The sequence below is a fragment of the Scyliorhinus canicula genome, chromosome 16 (genome assembly GCF_902713615.1).
Source record: "Scyliorhinus canicula chromosome 16, sScyCan1.1, whole genome shotgun sequence".
Classification (NCBI taxonomy): Eukaryota; Metazoa; Chordata; class Chondrichthyes; order Carcharhiniformes; family Scyliorhinidae; genus Scyliorhinus; species Scyliorhinus canicula.
The window spans coordinates 70,115,120-70,136,996 of NC_052161.1; the positions used below are offsets into that span (position 1 = coordinate 70,115,120).

At 44.0% G+C, this 21,877-nt stretch overlaps 1 protein-coding gene across 43 annotated transcripts in view; it reads right to left on the reverse strand.

Annotated features, from left to right (window-relative positions):
• The window catches only part of ank3b (ankyrin 3b), an 888,954-nt gene that overhangs the window by 183,485 nt on the left and 683,592 nt on the right, over positions 1–21,877 (reverse strand). For all 43 annotated transcript variants that reach the window (XM_038773874.1, XM_038773871.1, XM_038773899.1 and 40 more), the window contains 4 exons: positions 19,554–19,652; positions 9,986–10,183; positions 8,242–8,340; positions 4,961–5,059 (listed from right to left, as the gene is read on the reverse strand). In XM_038773874.1, coding sequence (XP_038629802.1) covers positions 4,961–5,059; positions 8,242–8,340; positions 9,986–10,183; positions 19,554–19,652 — 495 coding nt within the window. The remainder of the gene's footprint in view (positions 1–4,960; positions 5,060–8,241; positions 8,341–9,985; positions 10,184–19,553; positions 19,653–21,877) is intronic.

The window sequence follows — 21,877 nt, forward strand, 5'->3', positions numbered from 1 at the left end:
AGCGAATATGTGACATTGGCAAATATCCTGTGGCATTGCTCATGGGTAGTCTGGAAAATGCTAGTAATCTTCAGCTACTGACCTTCCCTATTCTTTAAGGCAAATTGTCAAGTATCCCGAAAAGGATCCAAGGAACTGGACCTGATAGATGCTGTTTATTGGGATAGTAAGTTTAGTGCAAAGTTGTGGCTTTTGCTGTTAAAAGAGGGTTTTCCAACTGTACTGAAGAGCAGTGTATCAATGGTGTTATATCTGCTTAATAGCTGCAAGACTGGACATGCAGATGAAACGTACCTTTTTCAATATATTACATATAATCTAGTACAGACAAAAAGAGACATAGGAAGAGGAACATAGGAGACAATGAGAGATGCAGAAACAGAGAGACAAAGAGATTGTGTGTGAGAGATAGAAATACAGATGGAGACATAGCACACACAGTCAAGCAGAGTAAATTTGGTTGAAAGCCAATCGGGGAGTTATTTATGTGGATTTATAAACAGTAATCAGACACGGAGTCTATATCAATGCAACGTGCTACAATTTCTTATTTGTGCAAAGTGGAGATGGCTTCAGCCAGAAGGCCAAGAAGCAGCCAGAGAGACTTTTAAATAGGTTTTAAGCAGGTTTCTAAACATACTCAGGGCATTGCGCGAATTAACACATTGTCTTCGGAAGAGGGCTGCACTGCCTGTGCTTAAAATGTTTTGTTTTGTCCTACATTTGGTATTCTTGCTTCCAGTATCCTGACGCTGACCATCCTCTAGGCTATGTCCTTATGATAAACAAATATTTTAAAATCTAACACGACTTTCTTTTTAAGAAGTGGGTAGAATTAGGAGGAGCTGGAGATCTCGCGCACACAGTACGCCAATCGGTGTACAAAATGATTTGTTTGCATTTTTGCGCAATTTGTTGCAGTTTTTAGCCAACTCGCTGGTGGTTTTGGCAATCAGAATCCCTGGAGCATTTGGGAATGAACAAATTGCAGCGATGTGATGGACAGGAGTCTGAGACTTCTGGGAGATCATCTGCAACAGTCAGAAAGTCATTTAGCATGGTGTCAAATTCCATTTTGTAATATGCGGCCCTGCCAAGCCAGGCATTGGGATGATTTCCTAGACCAAGACCCTGGCATCTCCCATCAAATGTTGCTGCAACCACAATTTAATTGTGCATTGTCGCAAACAGTCCAATGGCAACGTGACAATTATCACTGAACCTCTTGATTAGATCCTGGCTTCTCTACTTGGGATACTGAAGGAGAACACAGCAATGAATGTTGATGAACCAGATGAGGGTCAAGTGGAAAGAAAACTTTTGTCACTCAACACAACACTTTCAACCATCCTAGTACAGCGGTCAACACAGCAAGGACAATACTGAATGGGTTCCCAGTAGGTTTTAAGTTTGAGGATATCTTCGAGTGTTTAGGTCCAGTTTTGGTCACAAGGGAGATGTCTGAGCCCTGGACAAAATTCAGAGTCTAGAGGTGGAAATCGATCCTTAGAGTCAAGGACTGAGTTATGTGCATAGACGAGAAGGACTGCATTCCTCCAACCTTCAAAGCACAAGACATATGCTACTTGGAAGGGGAATCTTTTGAAATTTCAGAGCAGGGCCGGAGGACACAATATTCAAACTGGCGTATGGCAAATTTCTGACATGTCCTCTCCTCACAGATACCAATCAACACATGGAAGAGAAGTCAGAGGGCTAGAAATCATTGAAGGCAAATTGGCTGCTATGATGATGGGACAAATGACCACCACATCTGTACTTTGTTGTGGCCCTCTTCTGATTCTATTCATTTCTCAAGTCATAACTCTTCGGCTGCAAAGTTTAGCGAAAATGAAAACAGTACCGCTGACACCATGTTGGTTTTTCCAAACACAATTTTCAATTTAACTTGCGCTCTGCATGAAATATGCCCCCTCCTCTTCCCAAGTCTGATACTATTTTCAGAGTAGTGTGACTGAACATGGAATTACCATGTCTATGTACATTATTGGGAGAGGGGTTGAAGGATGCAGGCCTAGGGGTCTTGGAATTTTGCCGGTTGGAAGAGTTTTAACATGGAAAACCAGGTGAGAAATTACATTCTGGATAACGTTTGGAAACTGGCTCCAACCTGCAGGCTTCTGGATTTTTGTGAGGCTGGGCAGGGTTGGGTCATTGCAGCTCCTAGGAGGTGATTTCTTACTTTGAATTTGTTAGTGGGGCTGGAAACCTCAGATTTAACCTGCTGTTCTGGTTGAACTATGGCTAGTTAGGTTTCTTAGGTAGAAGCAAACCTAACAGCTGCAACAAGATGGAGATGGCTCAGGAAGTACCGTTTGTGGGTTAGAGCAGTAGAAGTGATTCTCGGCCAACGTGTTTCCACCGTGCCACCCCTCTCCAGGGCAGGGTGTAGATTCTTCGTCCCACCCTACACTGCTCCTTCTAGTACCACGGCAGAGGATTGAGTCCCCTATGAGATTGGGCCTAGCTGATCGTGCAGCCTGGTCTCCAGTTTCCTACGTAAAACTTTAACTTGGCTTGATAGGAAATTTGATACTGCCCCTCCAAACTCCTATCTCTTTGTCTTATTTCACTTCTGTTTCTGCGAGCTCATTCCCATCTAGTTTTTTTGGGGGGGGGGGGCGTCATTAATAACAAGCAGTATACGTACCATTTCCCTCACCCCAACTCCACAGATTTGAAATGTGTGTGTGGCGGATGGAGTTTAACTGTGAATAAGTGGACTTTTGATCCAAGAATGACAGTCCAGGGTATTTTCTAAATGATGAGAAGCTAGGAACTGATGACAGAACAGATTTAGGGGTCCAAGTACAGTTACAGTTAAAGGTAATTAGCCAAAGTCCACAAAGGATCGCAGACAGCTCTCTCGATTAGAGAAAGAGCGAGAGAGACAGACAGACAATAGGTTAGATAGTTTGAGGGGCATCCACATCAAGTATGGGCAAGGCAACGGGGTATAAACCCCTAGAATTGATTCATTTTGTCCCAAACCTACCATCCAGCCAACAGAGCTAATGACCCACCCGTTAGTTTCCAAGTACAGAAATCACAAAAATAACTAGTGACCGTGTACAAAATAATAATTTAGAAGCTTGGCCTTTATCTTCAGAGAGCTGAATTACGAAATTACACTCCAGTGTACAAAGCACGGGTTAGACTCCATCTCGGGTTCTGCTTGTAGTTCTGGGCACTGCATTTCAAGAAGGTATATCCTGGTCTCGGAGTGGGTGCAATGCAGATTCCCCAGACAAGCAGCACAGAGCTAAAAGAGTTAAATTATGAGAACAGGGTTCATAGGATCATAGAATTTACAGTGCAGGAGGAGGCCATTCGGCCCATTGAGTCTGCACCGGCCCTTGGAAAGCGCATCCCACTCAGGCACACACCTCCTGCACCCCATCCCCTTAACCCAGTAACCCCAATTAACCTTTTCTTTGGACACTAAGGGCAATTTAGCATGGCCAACCCACCTAACCCACACATCTTTGGACTGTGGGAGGAAACGGAGCACCTGGAGGAAACCCACGCAGACACGGGGAGAACGTGCAGACTCCACACAGAATGTGACCCAAGCCGGGAATCGAACCAGGGACCCTGGAGCTGTGAAGCAACTGTGCTAACCACAATGCTACCTTGCTACCCACATAGACTAGGTATGGTAACCATTGACTACAAAGGATGAAAGGGGTGATCGAATTGAGGAGTTTAAGATGAATAAATAATTTGATCGGTTAAATAGATATAAACTATTTCCTCTGTTGAAGGAAGAGCAGAACAAGAAGCATAACTTGAAAATTAGAGCTCAGCTGTTCAGTTGGTACCAAGACAGAGCAATGAGAGTCAGGAGTTTCATCAGCCAAGATCACTGGGACCTCTAATTGTTTTTGTAACCTGACCCTTTCACAGTGTTGGTCCCTCTGCTAATTTAGAGGGTTTGAATTGTGTGCGGCCTGCATGGAAACTTTGGGTTGCTGCACAGCCACAAGGCTCAGAGGGAACTTTGGCCAATATCAAATTCAATGGTGAACAGACTCAAGGAGTTGAATGGTCTTCACCTGTTCCGATATCCCTAATGCATACGAAGGTCAGAGGGTTGAAATTGGCAACAAGACAGAGAGAAGCACAAAGGCCAGGAATGAAACCCACACAATAAGGTACTAGGTTTAACTACAGTTTATTTGCATCCAACCAAGTTGCTTCCAGCAGGTGTTTGTAACATTTAACTTAATGGCAAGGGAGTGACACATCCTTAGCTGCATGCAGAGGGATCTATTAAACTAACCGGGTGTTCCTTTCAATACTTTGCTTTGCTCTACATGCGTTTGCAAAGAGAAATGTACCATTGTCACATTCATAATCATCATGAATAAAGGTTAAATCAGCAGGACGTCTACCCGGTTGATAAAACCTTTTTGTCCACCAGAATCCCTTAATCGCCTCCAGAATCCACATGTTTCAACATCTCTGCAATCACGGTCTGCTGTTTCTAAGTGCCAAATTTTGGAATGAAGGACGATGGTGAAAGTACACAATGCAACATTCTCTGAGCAAAATAAGTGGCTGGCCGCAGGTTGTCATGGGTCTTGCTATCTGGCAGGTTATCTTGGAATCCTGTCGTGCCAGCTTCAAGTCAACGGTGCAATCTCGGACAATCTCTCATTCGTCAACATGCAGAAGGTTACCAACAAACAAGTTTTTAAAACACCCCCACAAAAATTTAATCTAACGCCCATGTCAAATCAGAACATACCACAACGTTACCACCAAACTATCAATCACTATAACTGATAGCGTTGGATAAATCCCAGTGATTGGTCTATCTTCCGGGTATGTATAACTGGACTAAAAGCCATAGGCTTCTCACTACGCAAACCCCACAGAGTCATCATTCTCCGCACCCATTGCTTGATGCCATGTCCTGGCTGTCTGTACACTGTACCTTTGCTGCTGCATGTGGGGAGGCTCCTTGGTCCAATAGCAGAAGTGCCACTTTCTGGTTATCATAGTGCGCTGCCACATGTAGTGGAGTCAGGCCGCTCTGAAAGCAAAAGGAGTGAGATAAACAAATTAAAATCAGGAATTTCTGCAAATAAAGACAATTCCACTTTCAAACTCTTTACATCGTTGTTCAAACACAACACGTTTCCTTGCATCCACCATGAATGAATCATGCTTTCAGTCACAGGGGCTCTCGGACATTCCCATCCTAAACCCCTCTGCCTCTTCACTTCTCTCTCCTTCTTTAAGACTCTCAATAAAGCCACTTTGGCTAAGTTTTTGGTCACCTGCCCTAATAGCCGTAGTTGGTTCCAGGATTGGAGGGTGGCTATCACCACCGGGCTGCTGGAGTGTTTTTTGGGTGGGGATGGGAGATCAGCTAGACGCAAAACTCCTCTGGAGGAACCACCTTCTAATCAGTCAGCCCCGGCACCAGTGGATTCGAGGACATTGCCCCCTGGGGGACCTGATACAGAGTGCAGGAGGTCGAGGACACTGACTCCGATATGGAGACCCAGGCATCAAAGGTTTCTGACGGTGAACAGGCCATAGAGCTGACGCCAGTAGTGGACCCCCCATGGCGATCAACAAGGAAATGGTGTTCGCCATAGATATATACACCTCCTGATCCAGCCCCATAGGCACAAGAAGCGTAACCGTGGGTGTAAAAGAGCAGGCACCTCCTGCTCCACCTTCCTTGGAAGGGTCTCTTCAGACTTTGCGGGGGGGGGGGGGGGGTTTGGTATAACCCCCAAGGGACGGACCAATCAGCCTCCCCGCAAGCCTCATAGAGTACAAGCTTCCCCACTGAGGGGCGAGGGTCCAGCAACAGAGTAATGGACTCTGCCATAAAAGTCGGTCCAAATGGGAGCTGGGCAGAGGTTAGGATCTGGAGTGCACTGTTTATATAGTTTGCTTCATAATAAGATAAGTTTCTTTACGTCTCTCGTTTGGATTCCTCGGTTGCCACTAAAAGTAGTAACTTTGGAAAGTATAAGTCAGCTGTTTTCACTATTAACCTTGTGTTCAAATATGATCATGATGAATATGTACTCCGACCACATGCATCATTTGATTGCTTCTTTATGCAGCTCCATTATGAAGGAATAATAGTTGTCCTTGAAGGTTAGCTCAGGCCATATTATTTTAGTCTGAGATTCCTCAGGGCACGTACAAACTCGATGATGTACAAAGCATTTCAACATCAATGCAATCTTTACTGAACAATTGGTACTGGCTGAATATTTGACTGAAGGGTGGCAATGGGAGGAAGGGGAGCATCTCAGCTGAACTTGTGGCTTCAATTAATTCAAGGGTGCTGAGCTTAGTTATAACAGCTCCACTGCTATCCTGTTTGAGATTAATTGAACAAAATTTTGACCTTTCTGGTCTATGTGTTTAGTATCAGATTAGGTAATACATTAATCTGGTGCATCGCTGCAAAACTCATACATACATAAAAAGGAAGGCTTCCATTTATATATTCACAAAGAACGGACATTTCAAATTGCTTCACAGGCAATTAGGACTTTTGAACATTTTTTCACAGTTCTGCTCGGTTTCAAGATCTAACCTTTCAAGTGTTAGGCGACTGTGATAACCAGTACATTACAGAAACACGGTGCTGCAAATATTTTGAGGTGTTGCAATGTGGGTAACGAGTCAACCAATTAGTCCACAGCAAGCTTTTTAAAAAAAAAAAAATTTCCTCTTTCATGGCTGCACCGTGGCACAGTGGATAGCACTACTGCCTCACAGCGCCAGAGACGGTGGTTCAATTCCGCCTTGGGTAACTGTCTGTGTGGAGTTTGCACATTTTCCCCGTATCCGCATGGGTTTTATCCCACAGTCCAAAGATGTGCAGGTTAGGTGGATTGGCCATAATAAAATTGCCCCTTAGTGTCCAGGGATGTGTAGGTTAGGTGGAGTTACAGTGTTACTGGTGGGTTAGTCGGTTAGGGCAGGCATTGTCAAACTCGGGGCGCAAACCCGTGAGTCATGGGCGGGTGTCAGGAGGGTCGCGGAGCCGTCCGTCACGGCGCTCCCGATCGCGCAAATCTGCGCGCAGCAGCCGGCTGTTATGTACACCGGCTGCAAGCGGCTTTCAGAATGGCCGCGAACATGTTACAAAAATGCGGCCCACTGTGCATGCGTGCCAGATCATCGCGCGCAAATGAGCTGGCACGCATGTGCAATGCGGCCGCTTTTATTTTTAAACGGTCGCAGTTTTTTGTTTTACAAGATCGGGGGCGTTTTATTCATTTATTTTATTCATTTAATTTTATTTTTTTCATTTTTTTAATTCATTTTTTTTTTACAAGTTCGGGGGTTTTACAGGATAAAGTTTATAAACTGATAACGTTTTACAGGAAAAAAAATGCAAAACTTTAGACAGTTGGAGACTCCATACTTTCCGACACCGGAAGGCTTCACACCTTCATCCAACAGGTTCCATTGGAGGAGCATGTACGAGGGTCAAAGGGACCCAAACCATTTCCTCCATGTTTGTCAGCAGCAAACAAGGTAAGAGAAAATGGAACATTGGGTTAGGGTGTTCTTTCAAAGAGTCGGTGCAGATTTGAATGGTCTCCTTCTGCACTGTAGGGATTCCATTCCCAATTGCTCTTAAACTGAGAGTCTTGCTAGACCATTCAGAGGTCAAACACATTGCTGTTGGTTTGAAGACACATGCTGTCAGATCGGGCAAGGACATTAGGGAACCAGATGGACTTTTACAACAATCTATGATAGTTTCATGGTCACCATTACTGAGACTAGCTTTATATTCCAGATTTATTAACTTTCACCAGCTTCCATTGCGGGATTTGAACCTGTGTTCCCAGAACTTTAGTTTAGGCCTCTGGTCAGTGACATTACCACTACGGCATCATCTCCACAAACAACAATGTAATAATGATCAAATGATCTGTTTTTTTGGTGCTATTTGAGGGATAACAGTTTGCCGGGACACCAGGGAGATCTCGGAATAGTGCCATCAGATCTTTTACATCTAACGGAGAGAGTTTTGGTTTCATGCCTCATCCGAGAGTAGGCACCTCCGACAGTACAATATGTTGTCAGAACGGCACTGGAGTGTCAGCCTAGATTTTGTGCTGGAGTCTCTGCAGTGCGACCTGAGCCCAAGACCATCTGATTCAAGGTGATCATCGCGGCATGGCTTGACTTCGTAATAAATACAGTGTAATGGAGAATGCCTGTTACCTTTCCAGAAGCATTAGGTGATGCAGATTTCTGAAGCAAAAGGTTGGCCACCTCCATTTTCCCATATTTTGCAGCCACATGGAGCGGGGTGAATCCTTTCTGTAATGGGACAGCAGAGAGGTGTCAAATATATTTCCATTAAAAAATTTTTTTTTTTCATTACATCAGGTTGCACGCCAGACGCTGATTGTATTGAATGAGAGCAAGCTCGATGGGCCAATTCCTGCTCCTATTACTTATACTCTTCAATCCACCCTGGTATAGTCAGCCCTCAGATGATTCAGCGTTTTACAGTTCGTGCAACAAACTTTTAGAAAAGCAAATGCAGGAAAAGGATGAGACAATTCAGCGCCTTGAGCCTGCTACCACTATACAATTAGATCATGGTTATACTTTAAGAACTCTTACAACAACAGGTTAAAGTCCAACAGGCTTGTTTCGAATCACTAGTTTTCGGAGCACTGCTCCTTCCTCAGGTGAATCCTTGCAGTGTTCCGAAAGCTAGTGATTCGAAATAAACCTGTTGGACTTTAACCTGGTGTTGTAAGACTTCTTACTGTGCTCACCCCAGTCCAACGCTAGCATCTCCACATCATGGTTATACTGCACCTCAACCCCACTGAACATCCTAACTCCAAATCCTCTGGTATCTTTTTTTTTAAATATTTTTATTCAGGACATTTTCCATTTCAAAATATACACAACAGTCATTCCAATTCATACAATTTTCATAATAAACAACCCACCATCCCAACGTATGTGCCCTGTTGTATATTTTGCACATTTGCTGATAAATACCAATTCAAATCCTTTGGTATCCTTAACTCATAAGAATCCACCAAGCTCCAGTTTGGACATCTCTATAGATTGCAGCATAATAATAATCACGTATTATCACAAATAGGCTTCAGTGAAGTTACTGTGAAGAGCCCCTAGTCGGCATATTCCTCCGGAGCCTTTTCGGGGATGAGAGTTACAGATTTCCACCAGAATTGAGGATATGGTAGAAGGAGAAAATCTTTTGCAAGTTGATTTTTTATCTAGTAAATCAACTGAACCTTTGAGCACGTAAAGATTAGTTTTAGTTTAGCCAAGGGGTTGAGATTCCACTTGCTTATGCCAATAAAAACAGCAAGTTTAAGCAGAATTGGCTAAACCAGTGCAAACGATTGTGAAATTGTAAATAAATAGAATCTCAGCCAAAACTTGTCTGCTTGGTGTTTTCTGCTATCTTATAGACTGCATTGGTCCCCAATCTCCATAACTGGTCGAAACGGCGAGATTCCCTTGATTGGACTGTTTGGGAAGGGCCCCTTATATTGTGCTCTTTTTCCGAAGGTGCATCAGCATTATTAGGCAGGAAGTGAAAATATCAAAACATATTTAGTTTACTATCGTACACCGATGAAACTATTTAATGGTTCGGTATTTTTAAAGTGCCCTTAAATCAAGTCACTCACAGGTGGAGTTTGGATCAAAACGTATCAATAATACATTTTTTTTGACAAGAAACCCATTCTCAGACATATTGATAAAACTGTACCAGGTAACCAATCTTAAATGCATCAAGGAGTATACAAGGATTAAGAACAAATAAAAAGAAAGTTGCACTCAATTGTCCTATTGAGTCAGCGAAAACTTTATGTTTTCACTGAAACTACGCAGGGACCCGAAGAGTACCCCAACCAGCACAAGTCCTCATTGCGTTCAGAGTGGAAACTCCCCAAGTATTCATCCGCCATACCTTGGTGTTCACAGAAAGTGACGCCCCCTGTTCCAGTAGAACTGAGGCCACATCTTCATGGCCTTCCCGGGCTGAAATGTGCAGTGGTGTGTAGCCCGAGGTGGTTGAGGCATCCGGAGAAGCCCCATGCTGCAGCAATTGCTGTACGATGTCGGCCTTTCCCAGACGCGACGCGATGTGCAATGGAGTCTGGTCATCCTGCGTGTGGTAAAGAAAGTCAGAGGGGCGACTTAGAATCTGTCCAACTGCAAAGACACGACAACCAGTCAAAACAGAGGGTGGGTTAAGCCAAGCGTTGTACTATCTGAACAACGTGATGAAATAGTTATCTGTCGAAGATTACATCCCACAATGAAAATTCCATGACTGAGGAGTAATTTTACTTTGCACCAACAAACAGAAATGAGAGCAAGTTTCCCATCTTTATATACAGAGCAAAGGTTTCCCAAGTAGCTTGATCCACTCAGTGAAGGTTTTCTAACCCTGTGACTTCAGGTTTCTTTGGGCAGAAAGCAGAATTTCAGTATTCTGGCATTCTGTGTCTTGTGTGATGAACAGTGGAACTCATTTCCAAATACTCACGATGATTAAAAAAAAATGAATGAAACACCTGTAAATCTGGAATTACAGGAACATAGGAACAGGAGTAGGCCATTCAGCCCCTCAAGCCTGTCCCACCATTCAATGAGATCATGGCTAATCTGTGTCCTAACTCCATATATCTGCCATGTCCCTTAATATTTTTGCTTAACAAAAATCTATCTCGGATTTAAATTTAACAACTGTTCTAGATTCAACTGTTTGTGGGAGAGAGTTCCAAACCTCAACCACCCTTTGAGTGAAGAAGTTCTTCCAAACATCTCGCCTGAATGGTATAGCCCTAATTTTTAGACTATGCCCCCTAGTTTCAGAATCTCCAACCAGAGGAAATAGTTTATCTTTATCTACCTTGTTGTTCCTGTTAATATCTTGAATACTTCGATCAGGTCATCCCTTAGCCTTTTAAATTCTACCAAAAACAGGTCTAATTTGTGTAATCTCCTTTCTTAACTTAACCCTTGTAGTCAACGAATCATTTTCCTAAACTACGTTGCACTCCCTCCAAGGCAAAAAATATTCTCCCTCAGGTGTGGTGCCGAGGGTGGCACAGTGGTTAGCACTGTTGCCTCACAGCGCCATGGTCCCGGGTTCAATTTTGGTCTTGGGTGACTGTTTGGAGTTTGCACTTCCTCCCTGTGTCCACGTGGGTTTCTTCTGGGTGCTCTGGTTTCTTCCCACAGTCCAAAGATATCTAGGTTAGGTGGATTGGCCATGCTAAATTATCCCTTAGTGTCTAAAAGATTAGGTGGGTTTACTGGGTTACGGGAATAGGGTAGGGGCGTGGGCCTAGGTAGGGTGCTCTTTCCATGGTCAGTGCAGACTCGATGGGACGAATGGCCTCCTTCTGCACTGTAGTGATCCTATGAGAACATCTCACAGTACTCCAAGTGGGGCATGGATTTGAAACACCAGTCAAGCCTGCTCCATCCATAATCCTAGATGGTTATTCCCTCCCCACCACCTCGTGATCAGCTATCCCAAGAAACAGTTAGTGTCCAACAGGTTAGGTGGGGTTACTGGGTTTTGGGGATAGAGTGAAGATGTAGTGAAAGATGTAGGCTCTTTCCAAGGGCCGGTGCAGACTCGAGCCGAATGGCCTCCTTCTGCACTATAAATTCTATGAGACAACATAACCATAGCAAGTTTGAAAAGTGTGCTCAAAACCAAATTGATGTCATTGGCAGATAAACTGCAAGTTGTGTTATCTCCAGGAGCGAAGAAGGCAGAGATAATTGTAAGTCTATCAATACATGTAAATATACAAGAGTGGTTAGCTGGACCAAAACTTTTGAGAAATGAGGATTTTGAATTAACAAAGCTTCAGTACAAAGAGACGTAGAATTTAAGAATCATAGACTCATTGAATTTACAGTGCAGAAGGAGGCCGTTCGGTCCATCGAGTCTGCACCGGCCCTTGGAGAGAGCGCCCCACTTAAACCCACACTTCCAATTCATCCCCATAACCCAATAACCCCACCTAACCTTTTTTGGACACTAAGGACAATTTAGCATGGCCAATCCACCTAACCTGCACATCTTTGGACTGTGGGAGGAAACATTTGCCAACACGGGGAGAAGGTGCAGACTCCACACAAACAGTGGCCCAAGCCGGGAGTCGAACCTGGGACCCTGGAACTGTGAATCAACTGTGCTAACCACTGTGCTACCGTACTGCCCATACAAGAAGCTAGAGATGCAGGAAAAAGAAAGGGAGAGAGCGTTTCAACGGGAATGAAAAGAGAGGGAATTTAAAAGGCAAATGGAGAAAGCCGCATAGGAGGAAAGAGAGGGTGAGAGAGGCTTCCAACTTCGTACACAGACAGCAGCAACCGAAAGGTTGGAGCAGGGGGCGGAGGAAGGTGGTTCTCAATGGGAAACTAGTGGTGAGATGTTCCGATATGTACAAGCTCTACCGAAATACAATGAGAGAGATGTCGAAACATTTTTTTGTGCTTTTGAGAAAATAGCTAAACAGATGAGATTGTCACAACATTGTTAGACCCCCAATCTTTACAAACGAAACCTATTGGTAGCGCGAGTGAAGCCTATACAACTAATCAGAGGAAAAGTCTATAGCGGGGGTGGGCAAACTACGACCCGCGGGCCGCGGGTCTTTATGCGGCCCACCAAGATCAAGTCATAAAAAAAAAGTGTTTTAAAAAAAAATTTTTTTGTTTTTTTTAATTTTAAGGTTAATGGGGGGGCTGTTGGGTTACTGGTATAGGGTGGATACGTTGACTTGAGTAGGGTGATCATTGCTCGGCACAACATGTGTTTCATGTGAAGTTTCTACTTTAAAATATTAATTAATAAAAATTAATTGCTTTTTTTTCTTTAAACTGAGTTACTTTGTTTTTCAAATAAATGTGTTTCATGTAAAGTTTCTACTTTAAAATATTAATTAATAAAAATTAATTGCTTTTTTTTTCTTTAAAAACCTTTTATTTTGGCTATTTTAAATATTAATTATTTTACTTAATATACTATGCGGCCCTTTAAAATTGTGAATTTCTGAATGTGGCCCTTGCACGGAAAAGTTTGCCCACCCCTGGTCTATAGACTATGAGACAATGAAGAAAGCTATATCGGGGGCATATGAGCTTGCACCAGGGACTTACAGACAGAAACTTAGAGCTGTAAGAATACAGGCTGAATGGACTTACCTTGAATTCAAAAGGGTTAAGCAAAGTCATTTTGAAAGGTGGGTAAGGGCCTTGAAAATAGGAGAGACCTATGAAGCCACTGGAGAGATAATTCTGTTGCAGGATTTTAAAGATTCCTTACCTACCATGATTAGAATTCCTGTATTGGAGTACAAAGTTAGAACTGCAGAACAAGCAGTGAAGCTTGCTGACGACTGGTTCATAAACCAAAGCCATTCTTTAGACCCAATATTAAATCGGAGCAAGTTAGAAATTGGGAAGGTGACAGGTAGGACAGATCAGCCAGAGAAGGAGTGGTCCGAATCTCAAAGGAGGTTTCACTTCAAAATATTGTCTGTTGAAGAGGTGAGAGATATGAAAAAGGGCAGGGACAGGCAGCACGGTGGCGCAGTGGGTTAGCCCTGTTGCCTCACGGCACAGAGGTCCCAGGTTCGATCCCGGCTCTGGGTCACTGTCCATGTGGAGTTTGCACATTCACCCCATGTCGGCGTGGGTTTCGCCCCCACAACCCAAAGATGTGCAGGGTAGGTGGATTGAACACGCTCAATTGGCCCTTAATTGGAAACAATTGATTGGGTACTCTAAATTTATTTTTAAAAAGGGCAGGGGCTGGATATTACAGTCCCCCAGTCATGTGTTTCTCAGAGGCACGCCGTTCACTGGCGGCAGGATTCTCTACTCCCGCCACTTATCAATCCCATTGAAGCACCCCCCCCCCCCCCCCCAACACCACCGGGAACAGAGAATCTCAATGGCCAGAAAATTCTAGCCCAGCTATTTTCATTGTAATAAACTGGGCCGCCCCTTAACACTGTGCGGGAAATTAAACGGTCAGCCGCAGGAAAATATGGTATTGGAGGCTAGAGAACAGAAGCAGATGGGTTTTGTACACTGAGTAATGGAACAGACAATAGGAGAGAACATGTGTGCAGCACTTGCACAGGGGCAGAATGACCAGCAGGTGGTGGACAAGTTTAAAGATTTTCTGTGCCAGGGTGAATAGGGTCAAAGGGGAAGAGATATTAAAAGGTTATGAAATACAGGTGTGATTTAATCCCGAGCATTGTTTTGTCCAGAAGAGGTATTAAAAGAAACAGTGCTGATTAGCAGCATTCTCGGAGAGAGGAAAGAAATCCCATTAGTAAAAATAAGCTTACAGAGTAGCTTGAAGACACGGGAAATAGTGATAGATGCATTAGAAACCTTGCCCATTACAGGCCTCCAATTAATTCTAGCAAATTATATCGCAGGATCCCAGATGGTAGTGATGCCTACCATAAATGAACAGCCAACAGAGCATCCTACCCACAGAGAAATGACAGACCCCCCTGGAGTATTTCCGGATTGTGTGGTGATGCAAACAGAGGCTCATAAACTAAAACAAAAGAGGGAGGAGTTGTGAGCCCAGGGTGAGGCCGGTGAAATTAGGTGATCTGATACAATTTTTAGTCAGCTGAATGACAATGAGACAGCCACAGTGAACGAGGCAAAGATATTCAATTCAAAGAGATTGATTGAGTTATAACCAAGTGACTCAAAAATAACACATTTAAAGACAGCCCAGCAAAGGCCTGAGTTGATACAAAGGCCCCGACTCAGAGTTTTATAACAGAGAGTGCTGGTGTTGTTAACTGTATCAGGTGCACCCCTGGAAGCTAGATTCAATGGGCTGTACATTGAAAGGAAAGTGTGAGGAAAACTATGAGGTAAGCACCCCAGATAGATGCAAATTGCATAGTGTGTCAAGTGAACATGTTAAAAAAGTCTTGGGTTAGAGGAAGTGAGAACAAGCAGGAGGGCTCATTAGCAACAAAGCAGGGGGAAGACGTGGGGTCACATTCTGACAGTGACTACCCTATAATTAATTTGGACAGTAAGGAAGCACGGGAACATTTAAGTCATCTCCTAGTTAAGAGCTAGGAGCATAGTTACTGCAGTCCTTTAAATATAGTGGCGGGAATAAACTAGGTAGAACAGGGTTAGCAATGCATGCCATAGATGTGAGGGACGCGGTTCCAATCAAACAACAGCCATCTAGGTTAAATCCAGCTAAGTTATCGCAGGTAAAGAAAGCAATTGAGTATTCAGGGCGGTCATTATTGAATTGGTTTCCAATGATTGGCGCTCCCCTCAAATAGGAACGTTTCATGGTGCCTGAACTAGATGGAAGCCAGAGACATTGTGCAGCTACAGGCGGGGGAATGCCTTGGCCAAAGGGTCTTGTTTCATGTTCCACGTTTGGAAGATGGCATCGAAAGCTTTGGACAGTCGCAAGTAATCACCCACAGACCCTTGCTATAGTGCTCTGGGCAAGTAGCTCTTACTGGGGAGATAAAGGTGATCCATTTTCTGTCACAAAACACGCTAATGTTATTTGAGAGGTTATCCCAACTTAAAACACCAGTTCATGAAGGTGTATAGTTAGTTATATTTTGTTTTGGTGTGAGGAGACAAGTGAAGCCCCCGTGAGATTAAACAGCCCAGTCAGCAGGCAACAATTATTAAAAACAATTCTTTAAAGTAAAGAAAAGACAAACAGGACTGCTCTTATCTCACAATTGTAGTTTCCAACCTGCCTCCTGGCTGATGGTTGGCTGCCTATCTCACCTCCATTAAAAAGTGAATCTATGCGGGTTGTCGGTCAGGATTCAGATGAGTAACACCAAAACCTCTCAACCTATCCAAACCAACTGTTTTTTGGGGTTAAAACCCGTCCCAGATTGTCAAATTACATCACTGACCTGGATCATGGTGAAGCCAATTCTCTTTTTATTTAAAGAGTACCAATTCTTTTTTTCCAATTAAGCGGTAATTTAGTGTGGCCAATCCACCTAACCTGCACATTTTGAGATGTGGGGGTGAGACTCATGCAGACACGGGGAGAATGTGCAAACTGCACACGGACAGGGCCGGGATCGAACCTGGGTCCTCAGTGCCGTAGGCAGCAGTGCTAACCACGGCGCTACCGTGCTGCCAATGAAGCCACTTCTGACACTAAATTGTTGTCATCCACTGTCCTCCAGATACAACCCAATACTCCATTTTCACAATTATTAACAGCATCGTGAAGATTAGGTACTTTCAGGCTATGATCAGCAGGCATTTGACAAACCTTCTCTCCCCCCCCTCTCGCTCTGCCAGTAGCGACCCTCTCACTAACCCAGTTAGTGGGGTCAAACAGTTTGGCGGACCATGAGATGGGTGTGGTTCTGATGAATGCTGATGTAATCCCTCTCACTGGCCTTTCTCTGACTGTCTACCGACATTTCCAAATATTATTTTTATCCACGCCTGCTCTTCGGCAGCAATAAGCAGTATAGCGGTCCACTCAACGCCATTTCTGACCGGTGGACATTGTGTGGAACTTGCTTTTGACATTCCCTATTCTCACCATTTAAATTTAATATGTTCTTTTAGCCAGTACATGTTTTAAAAGTGTGGCTTATTCTTTTAAAAAGAGACAAACACTTGGATGTGTTCCTGTGGAGCTGGGCATTCCTGGCTCCACAATTGAAATGAAATGAAAATCGCTTATTGTCACGAGTAGGCTTCAATTAAGTTACTGTGAAAAGCCCCTAGTCGCCACATTCCGGCGCCTGTCCGGGGAGGCCGGTACGGGAATCGAACCGTGCTGCTGGCCTACTTGGTCTGCTTTCAAAGCCAGCGATTTTAGCCGAGTGAGCTAAACCAGCCCCCAATTCTGCTGCCTATTTTCAAATAGGAACATTTCATTTCACCCAATAATTTCAGTGTAGCCCTTTGAATAGGAGGCTCTTGATATGTTCCAATAACATTGTGCTTACCAGCTTATCAAAATGACCCACCAGCTTATCGAAATGACCAAATGCATGTTTCCTGCCATCTCTATCTCTGTGCATCACTCGAGAGTTATCGGCACATCCATCTTTCTTAAGATAGTCAATTTCCTTTCCATGGTTTTGCGTCATCAGCAAAATTACGAGCAGGGACTCCCTACTCTCTGCCAACAATGACCTTTGAAAGGTGCCTGGTTACACCATCCCAATGATAAGCAGCCATCGTCTTTTGGTGCTGGGCCATTTCCAAGGTCAACTCAGCAGTTTTTCATTCTTTGGCAAAGCCTTACCCTTCCCCACCAACCTCACATGAAAAGATTAGCCAAAAGCCTTTAAAAATATTTGAGTGCATCATCTTCTGGATTACCTTCTCCGCGTGACCTCACCAATAATAGTTATCTCCTGCGATGAATGCAGGAAATATTTAAATTGTTGCGGTAATGTTATTAAAAACCTGGGTTGAAGTATATATATATGTCTGTTGCAGTAAAGCTTTTGAAAGTCCTGGTTTAACCTACAGGCAGATGGTGTGTCTGTACAAGGTGCAATTACGATGGTGTAAAAGTGAGATCATTATTCATTCCAACCATGTGTTTGTTCACAAAGAGAGGCCTCATGGAACTTTGTTACGACAGCTAGGGATTCCCTGTAGAGTAGATAATTTGAGACGTTGGGTTTGATTCATGCAAAAAATAATTAAGTGGCACTTCGGGGAGTTTGACGGAGTGATTCACGGCGGCGGTTTTGGACGGTAAATCCCATAAATTAAATTAATTTCTGCAGTGGAAAACTAAACTCAGCAGTAAGATTGGCTCCTCATAGATCGGGGTGCCATTTTGATAGGATGCTCCGATCTCAAAGTGAGGTTGAGGGTTCTCCACCCACAGATGATACGACCCCATGCAGACATGTATACACCCTCAACCTTTGTGGGGCAATCTCCCCCCATCACTAAAAGCTATTGTAAGCCCCCCCCCCACCTGGTATGAGGGTTACTCTGTCCCACACCCATCCATCCTTGTGTGCATTAGGGAATTCCCCCCCCCCCAAAGTGAGCATACCCCACTATGAGTTCGCTGAGGTGCCCCCACCTTTAGGAAGCCCACTTTCAGGACCTCAACCTTCATGATGCCTCTTCAACCCTCCCTTTCACCAACCCCCTTTCATGGTCATGGTCCACCTCAGGCCCTCAGTCCTCTGGCACCCAGACAATTCCCCACCACCCTTGGCAAGCCAGTATGCCTGGGTGCCAGGATACTGCCCTGCCCTGTCCCCGACCACCTGTGGGCTCCACGGTAGCGCGTTGGGAAAATCGTACTTATTTGGTTAGATGTAGGTAAGCAGGTCATGGGATTTAAGTGGGATAAAGATGATCTAATTAATGAGAGGAGCCAGGTCTGTCTATAGTTTTGCATTTTGATACAGGTTTGACAGTCTGCTAGGAGCTTTAAAACTGAGCAACAGTTTTTGCCAAATGCTGCCAAGTCGAGCAGGAGTCTGACACCGACAGAAGGATCTGCAGGTTGTTTCCTGAAAGGATCTCTCTCTCTCTCTCTTTCTAAGCAGCCTTTCCAAGAAATCTCGATACAAGTATCCCTGCGTTTACTAAATTTATTAGTAAGTGGCTTTTGACTGTAATGGACTTTGCTTAATTGGCGATAGTAGTAAAAGGGTTTTCTTTTATCTTAAGAATTGTTAATTGAAAACCTATTTTCTGTAAAGTTAATGTGTTTAATCCTGTGTAAAGAATCAAGTTTGTTTCAATATAAAAGATGCCTTTTGGTCAGTGGAATCACTTTGGGAGCAAAACATCCTTTCCTCAGTTTTAAAAATGTAAACAAAATGGGGTTCTCATCTGGTATCCGAACAAATGTTGGGGTCTGGTCCAGGATCATAATATCCCTCAAAGTTTTTATTTGTACAGTGTGTTCCATTGCTGACTGCTCCCAATGATAACGTTTCTTCACATTGCCTCATACTATTTTCTGCCCCCACTATGGGCATGAGATTAACCGGCCTATACTTGGCAGTGGGGTTTGCTCCTTTTTTTTTAATGCTCGGATTACATTTATTAACCTGTTGCTGTCAGAAGGCAGTAAAATGTAATCACAATTCTTCGCTCATGAAATAGTCCATTTCAGGGACAGCTGTTTTCTCAGATCTGTTCATTTAGCCTCCACTTTCACTCAGAGCAGGTATAGCTAAAGTGGCAATGCCCTTTTTGAATATGATTCAGGCCGCATTGGCACCAGGTGCCAAGAAGCACAGTGCAGTGTCATTTTGGCACTGCAGTAGCATAAATGGCAGAAAGTAATGTCATGGCCATATCTGACATCGCACATTGCAGAGGCTACGCAAAACTTGCCTGGGTCTTTCCTTCCCTTTCCTGAAACACGCATGATTTCACTTAATGATTTCCGAAAGGCCAAATCGTTTCTCGGCCTTGGTGATGTGGGACATTTCAATGCTCAGATTTATTTGTTTGTTTACCTTAGCTTTGGCCTCCACCTGAGCTCCGTTCTGAACCAGATGACGGACCACATCTGCTTGCCCCGCCCTGGCAGCCATGTGTAGCGCGGTTTCCCCTCTCTGAAACATGAAGTGTAGGGACATGGGTTGTAAATCAAAAACAAACTTAATGCCACTCATATACTTTATGTCCATGAGGCCCACTCCCTGACTCAGACCCTTGCTCAGCGAGATGGGAGGAGGGTCAACGTTTAGAGTGCTCCTGAATGACCCCCCCCCCCCCCCCCCCCCCATAATCTCCAACCTGCACACCCGATGGAGCAAGACCCCATTGCATTCCCCATTCCCGTCCCACAACTGCTTTGACAAAATGGACGGACAGACAGTGCTCATGTTCTTTCTTGATAAAGCTTTCCGCTTCTTCAAATCTTACCACAACCTTCCTGCATTTCTGATGGGTGTGCTCCAGGTTCAGTAATGCCTTCATTTTTAAAAATTCTGGTCCTTCTCTTTAAACCCCTTCAACAGCCATGCCCTTGATCTTACTCTCTCTGAACTACCTCAGTCCAATTCCACACCAATGTGCTCAGCTCCTAACTGCTCTTGAAAGTTGGCTAATTGGCGGTAGCACCTTCACCACACAGACTGCTGTTGATCAGCAAGGGAGCTCTCAAGGCAACTAGGAACAGGCAATAATAAATGCCAGTCTCACCAATAACACCTCCGACCTAACAATAAATTAAAGAAGAATCCCAGTAATTCTTGCCTCAGAATCATCATATCGATTCAGTTCACTGGTGTTCTGTGCAGCTAAAAGTTCCTCTGGCTATTATTTTCAAACCCAATCGTTCTTCATTCTGAAGAATGTGATTTCTGTTGAGAGTGATCTGTCTTTTCCATCGCTTGTACAAACTAGCAGCAGCGTGGAAACATCTCCAATTCAGAGGATGGCTCACCATGAGTACCGAGTTGCCCTTGAACTGAGTGGCTTGCTCAGTCCTTTCACAGGGCAGTCAAGAGTTAACCACTTTGCTGTGGGTCTGGAATCACATGTAGGCCAGGCCAGGTCAGGTAAGGATGGCAGATTTCCCTCCCTAAAGGACGTTAGTGAATCAGATGGGCTTTTACAACAATCAATGATGGTTTCACGTTCATCATCATTGAGTCTAGCTTTTCAATTCCAGACTTATTTGTTTTATGTCAATTCAGAGGATCGCTCACTGTTAGGACAGAGGGAGATGAAAAAATGAAAAATGAAAATGAAAAATCGCTTATTATCACGAGTAGGCTTCAACGAAGTTACTGTGAAAAGCCCCTAGTCGCCACATTCCGGCGCCTGTCCGGGGAGGCTGGTACGGGAATCGAACCGTGCTGCTGGCCTGCTTGGTCTGCTTTAAAAGCCAGCGATTTAGCCTGGTGAGCTAAACCAGCCCCAATTAGTACACAGATGCCTAATTTGTGAGCAGGTGATTGTTGGTGAATAACATTCAGTGAAGCAGGTTGCTTGCAACAGGAGCTACCCAGCAGTACTGGGCGGTGCCTGGGTGAAGGGAAAGATGATTGTGAGTTAAACATGAGGAACACGTTTCTGTTAATTAAATCACTTAAATTGGTTCTTGTGTTAGAGAACATGGGAGTCCAGCGGTTAAACTACGGAACCAGTTTTGACACTTTCCATCTGCTTTCAAACTGGACAGCACTAGATTTTGTTCAGTGAAGGCAAGTGGCTCATTGTGCTCAGATTTCTCCCCAGTGTTAAAGATGATGTGGAGATGCCGGCGTTGGACTGGGGTAAGCACAGTAAGAAGTCTTACAACACCAGGTTAAAGTCCAACAGGTTTGTTTATACTCACTAGCTTTTGGAGCGCAGCTCCTTCCTCAGGTCTATGTGCTCCGAAAGCTAGTGATTCAAAACAAACCTGTTGGACTTTAACCTGGTGTTGTAAGCCTTCTTACAGTATTAAAGAGTTTGCTGTTGTCTTGGGAATGTCGCTTTAATAAATGTTTGGCTGCTCATGTTACTGCAGTGATGTCAGAGTGTGGGTGGAGCCGAGCTCTGGCTCTGCTTTTTAGTTTCACTTTGAGAAAAGCTTGGGTGTGTCTGTTTTTTTGGTTTTGTTTTCAGTGTTGGAGCTGAGGCCAGCCAAAGCAGATGTACTGCTGTGCTCTCTGACATGAAAAGACTATCTCTTGATCATTTGGTGAATTCAGAATTATACATGTTTTCAGTAGTGAACGTAAACCGGATGTGCTTCTGTTAAAAGGTGTTTCTTCTGTCTTCTGGATGTTGTTTGGGAAGATATTAAGGATTACTTAGTGTTGTATTCTTTGAGGGTTGTATTTGA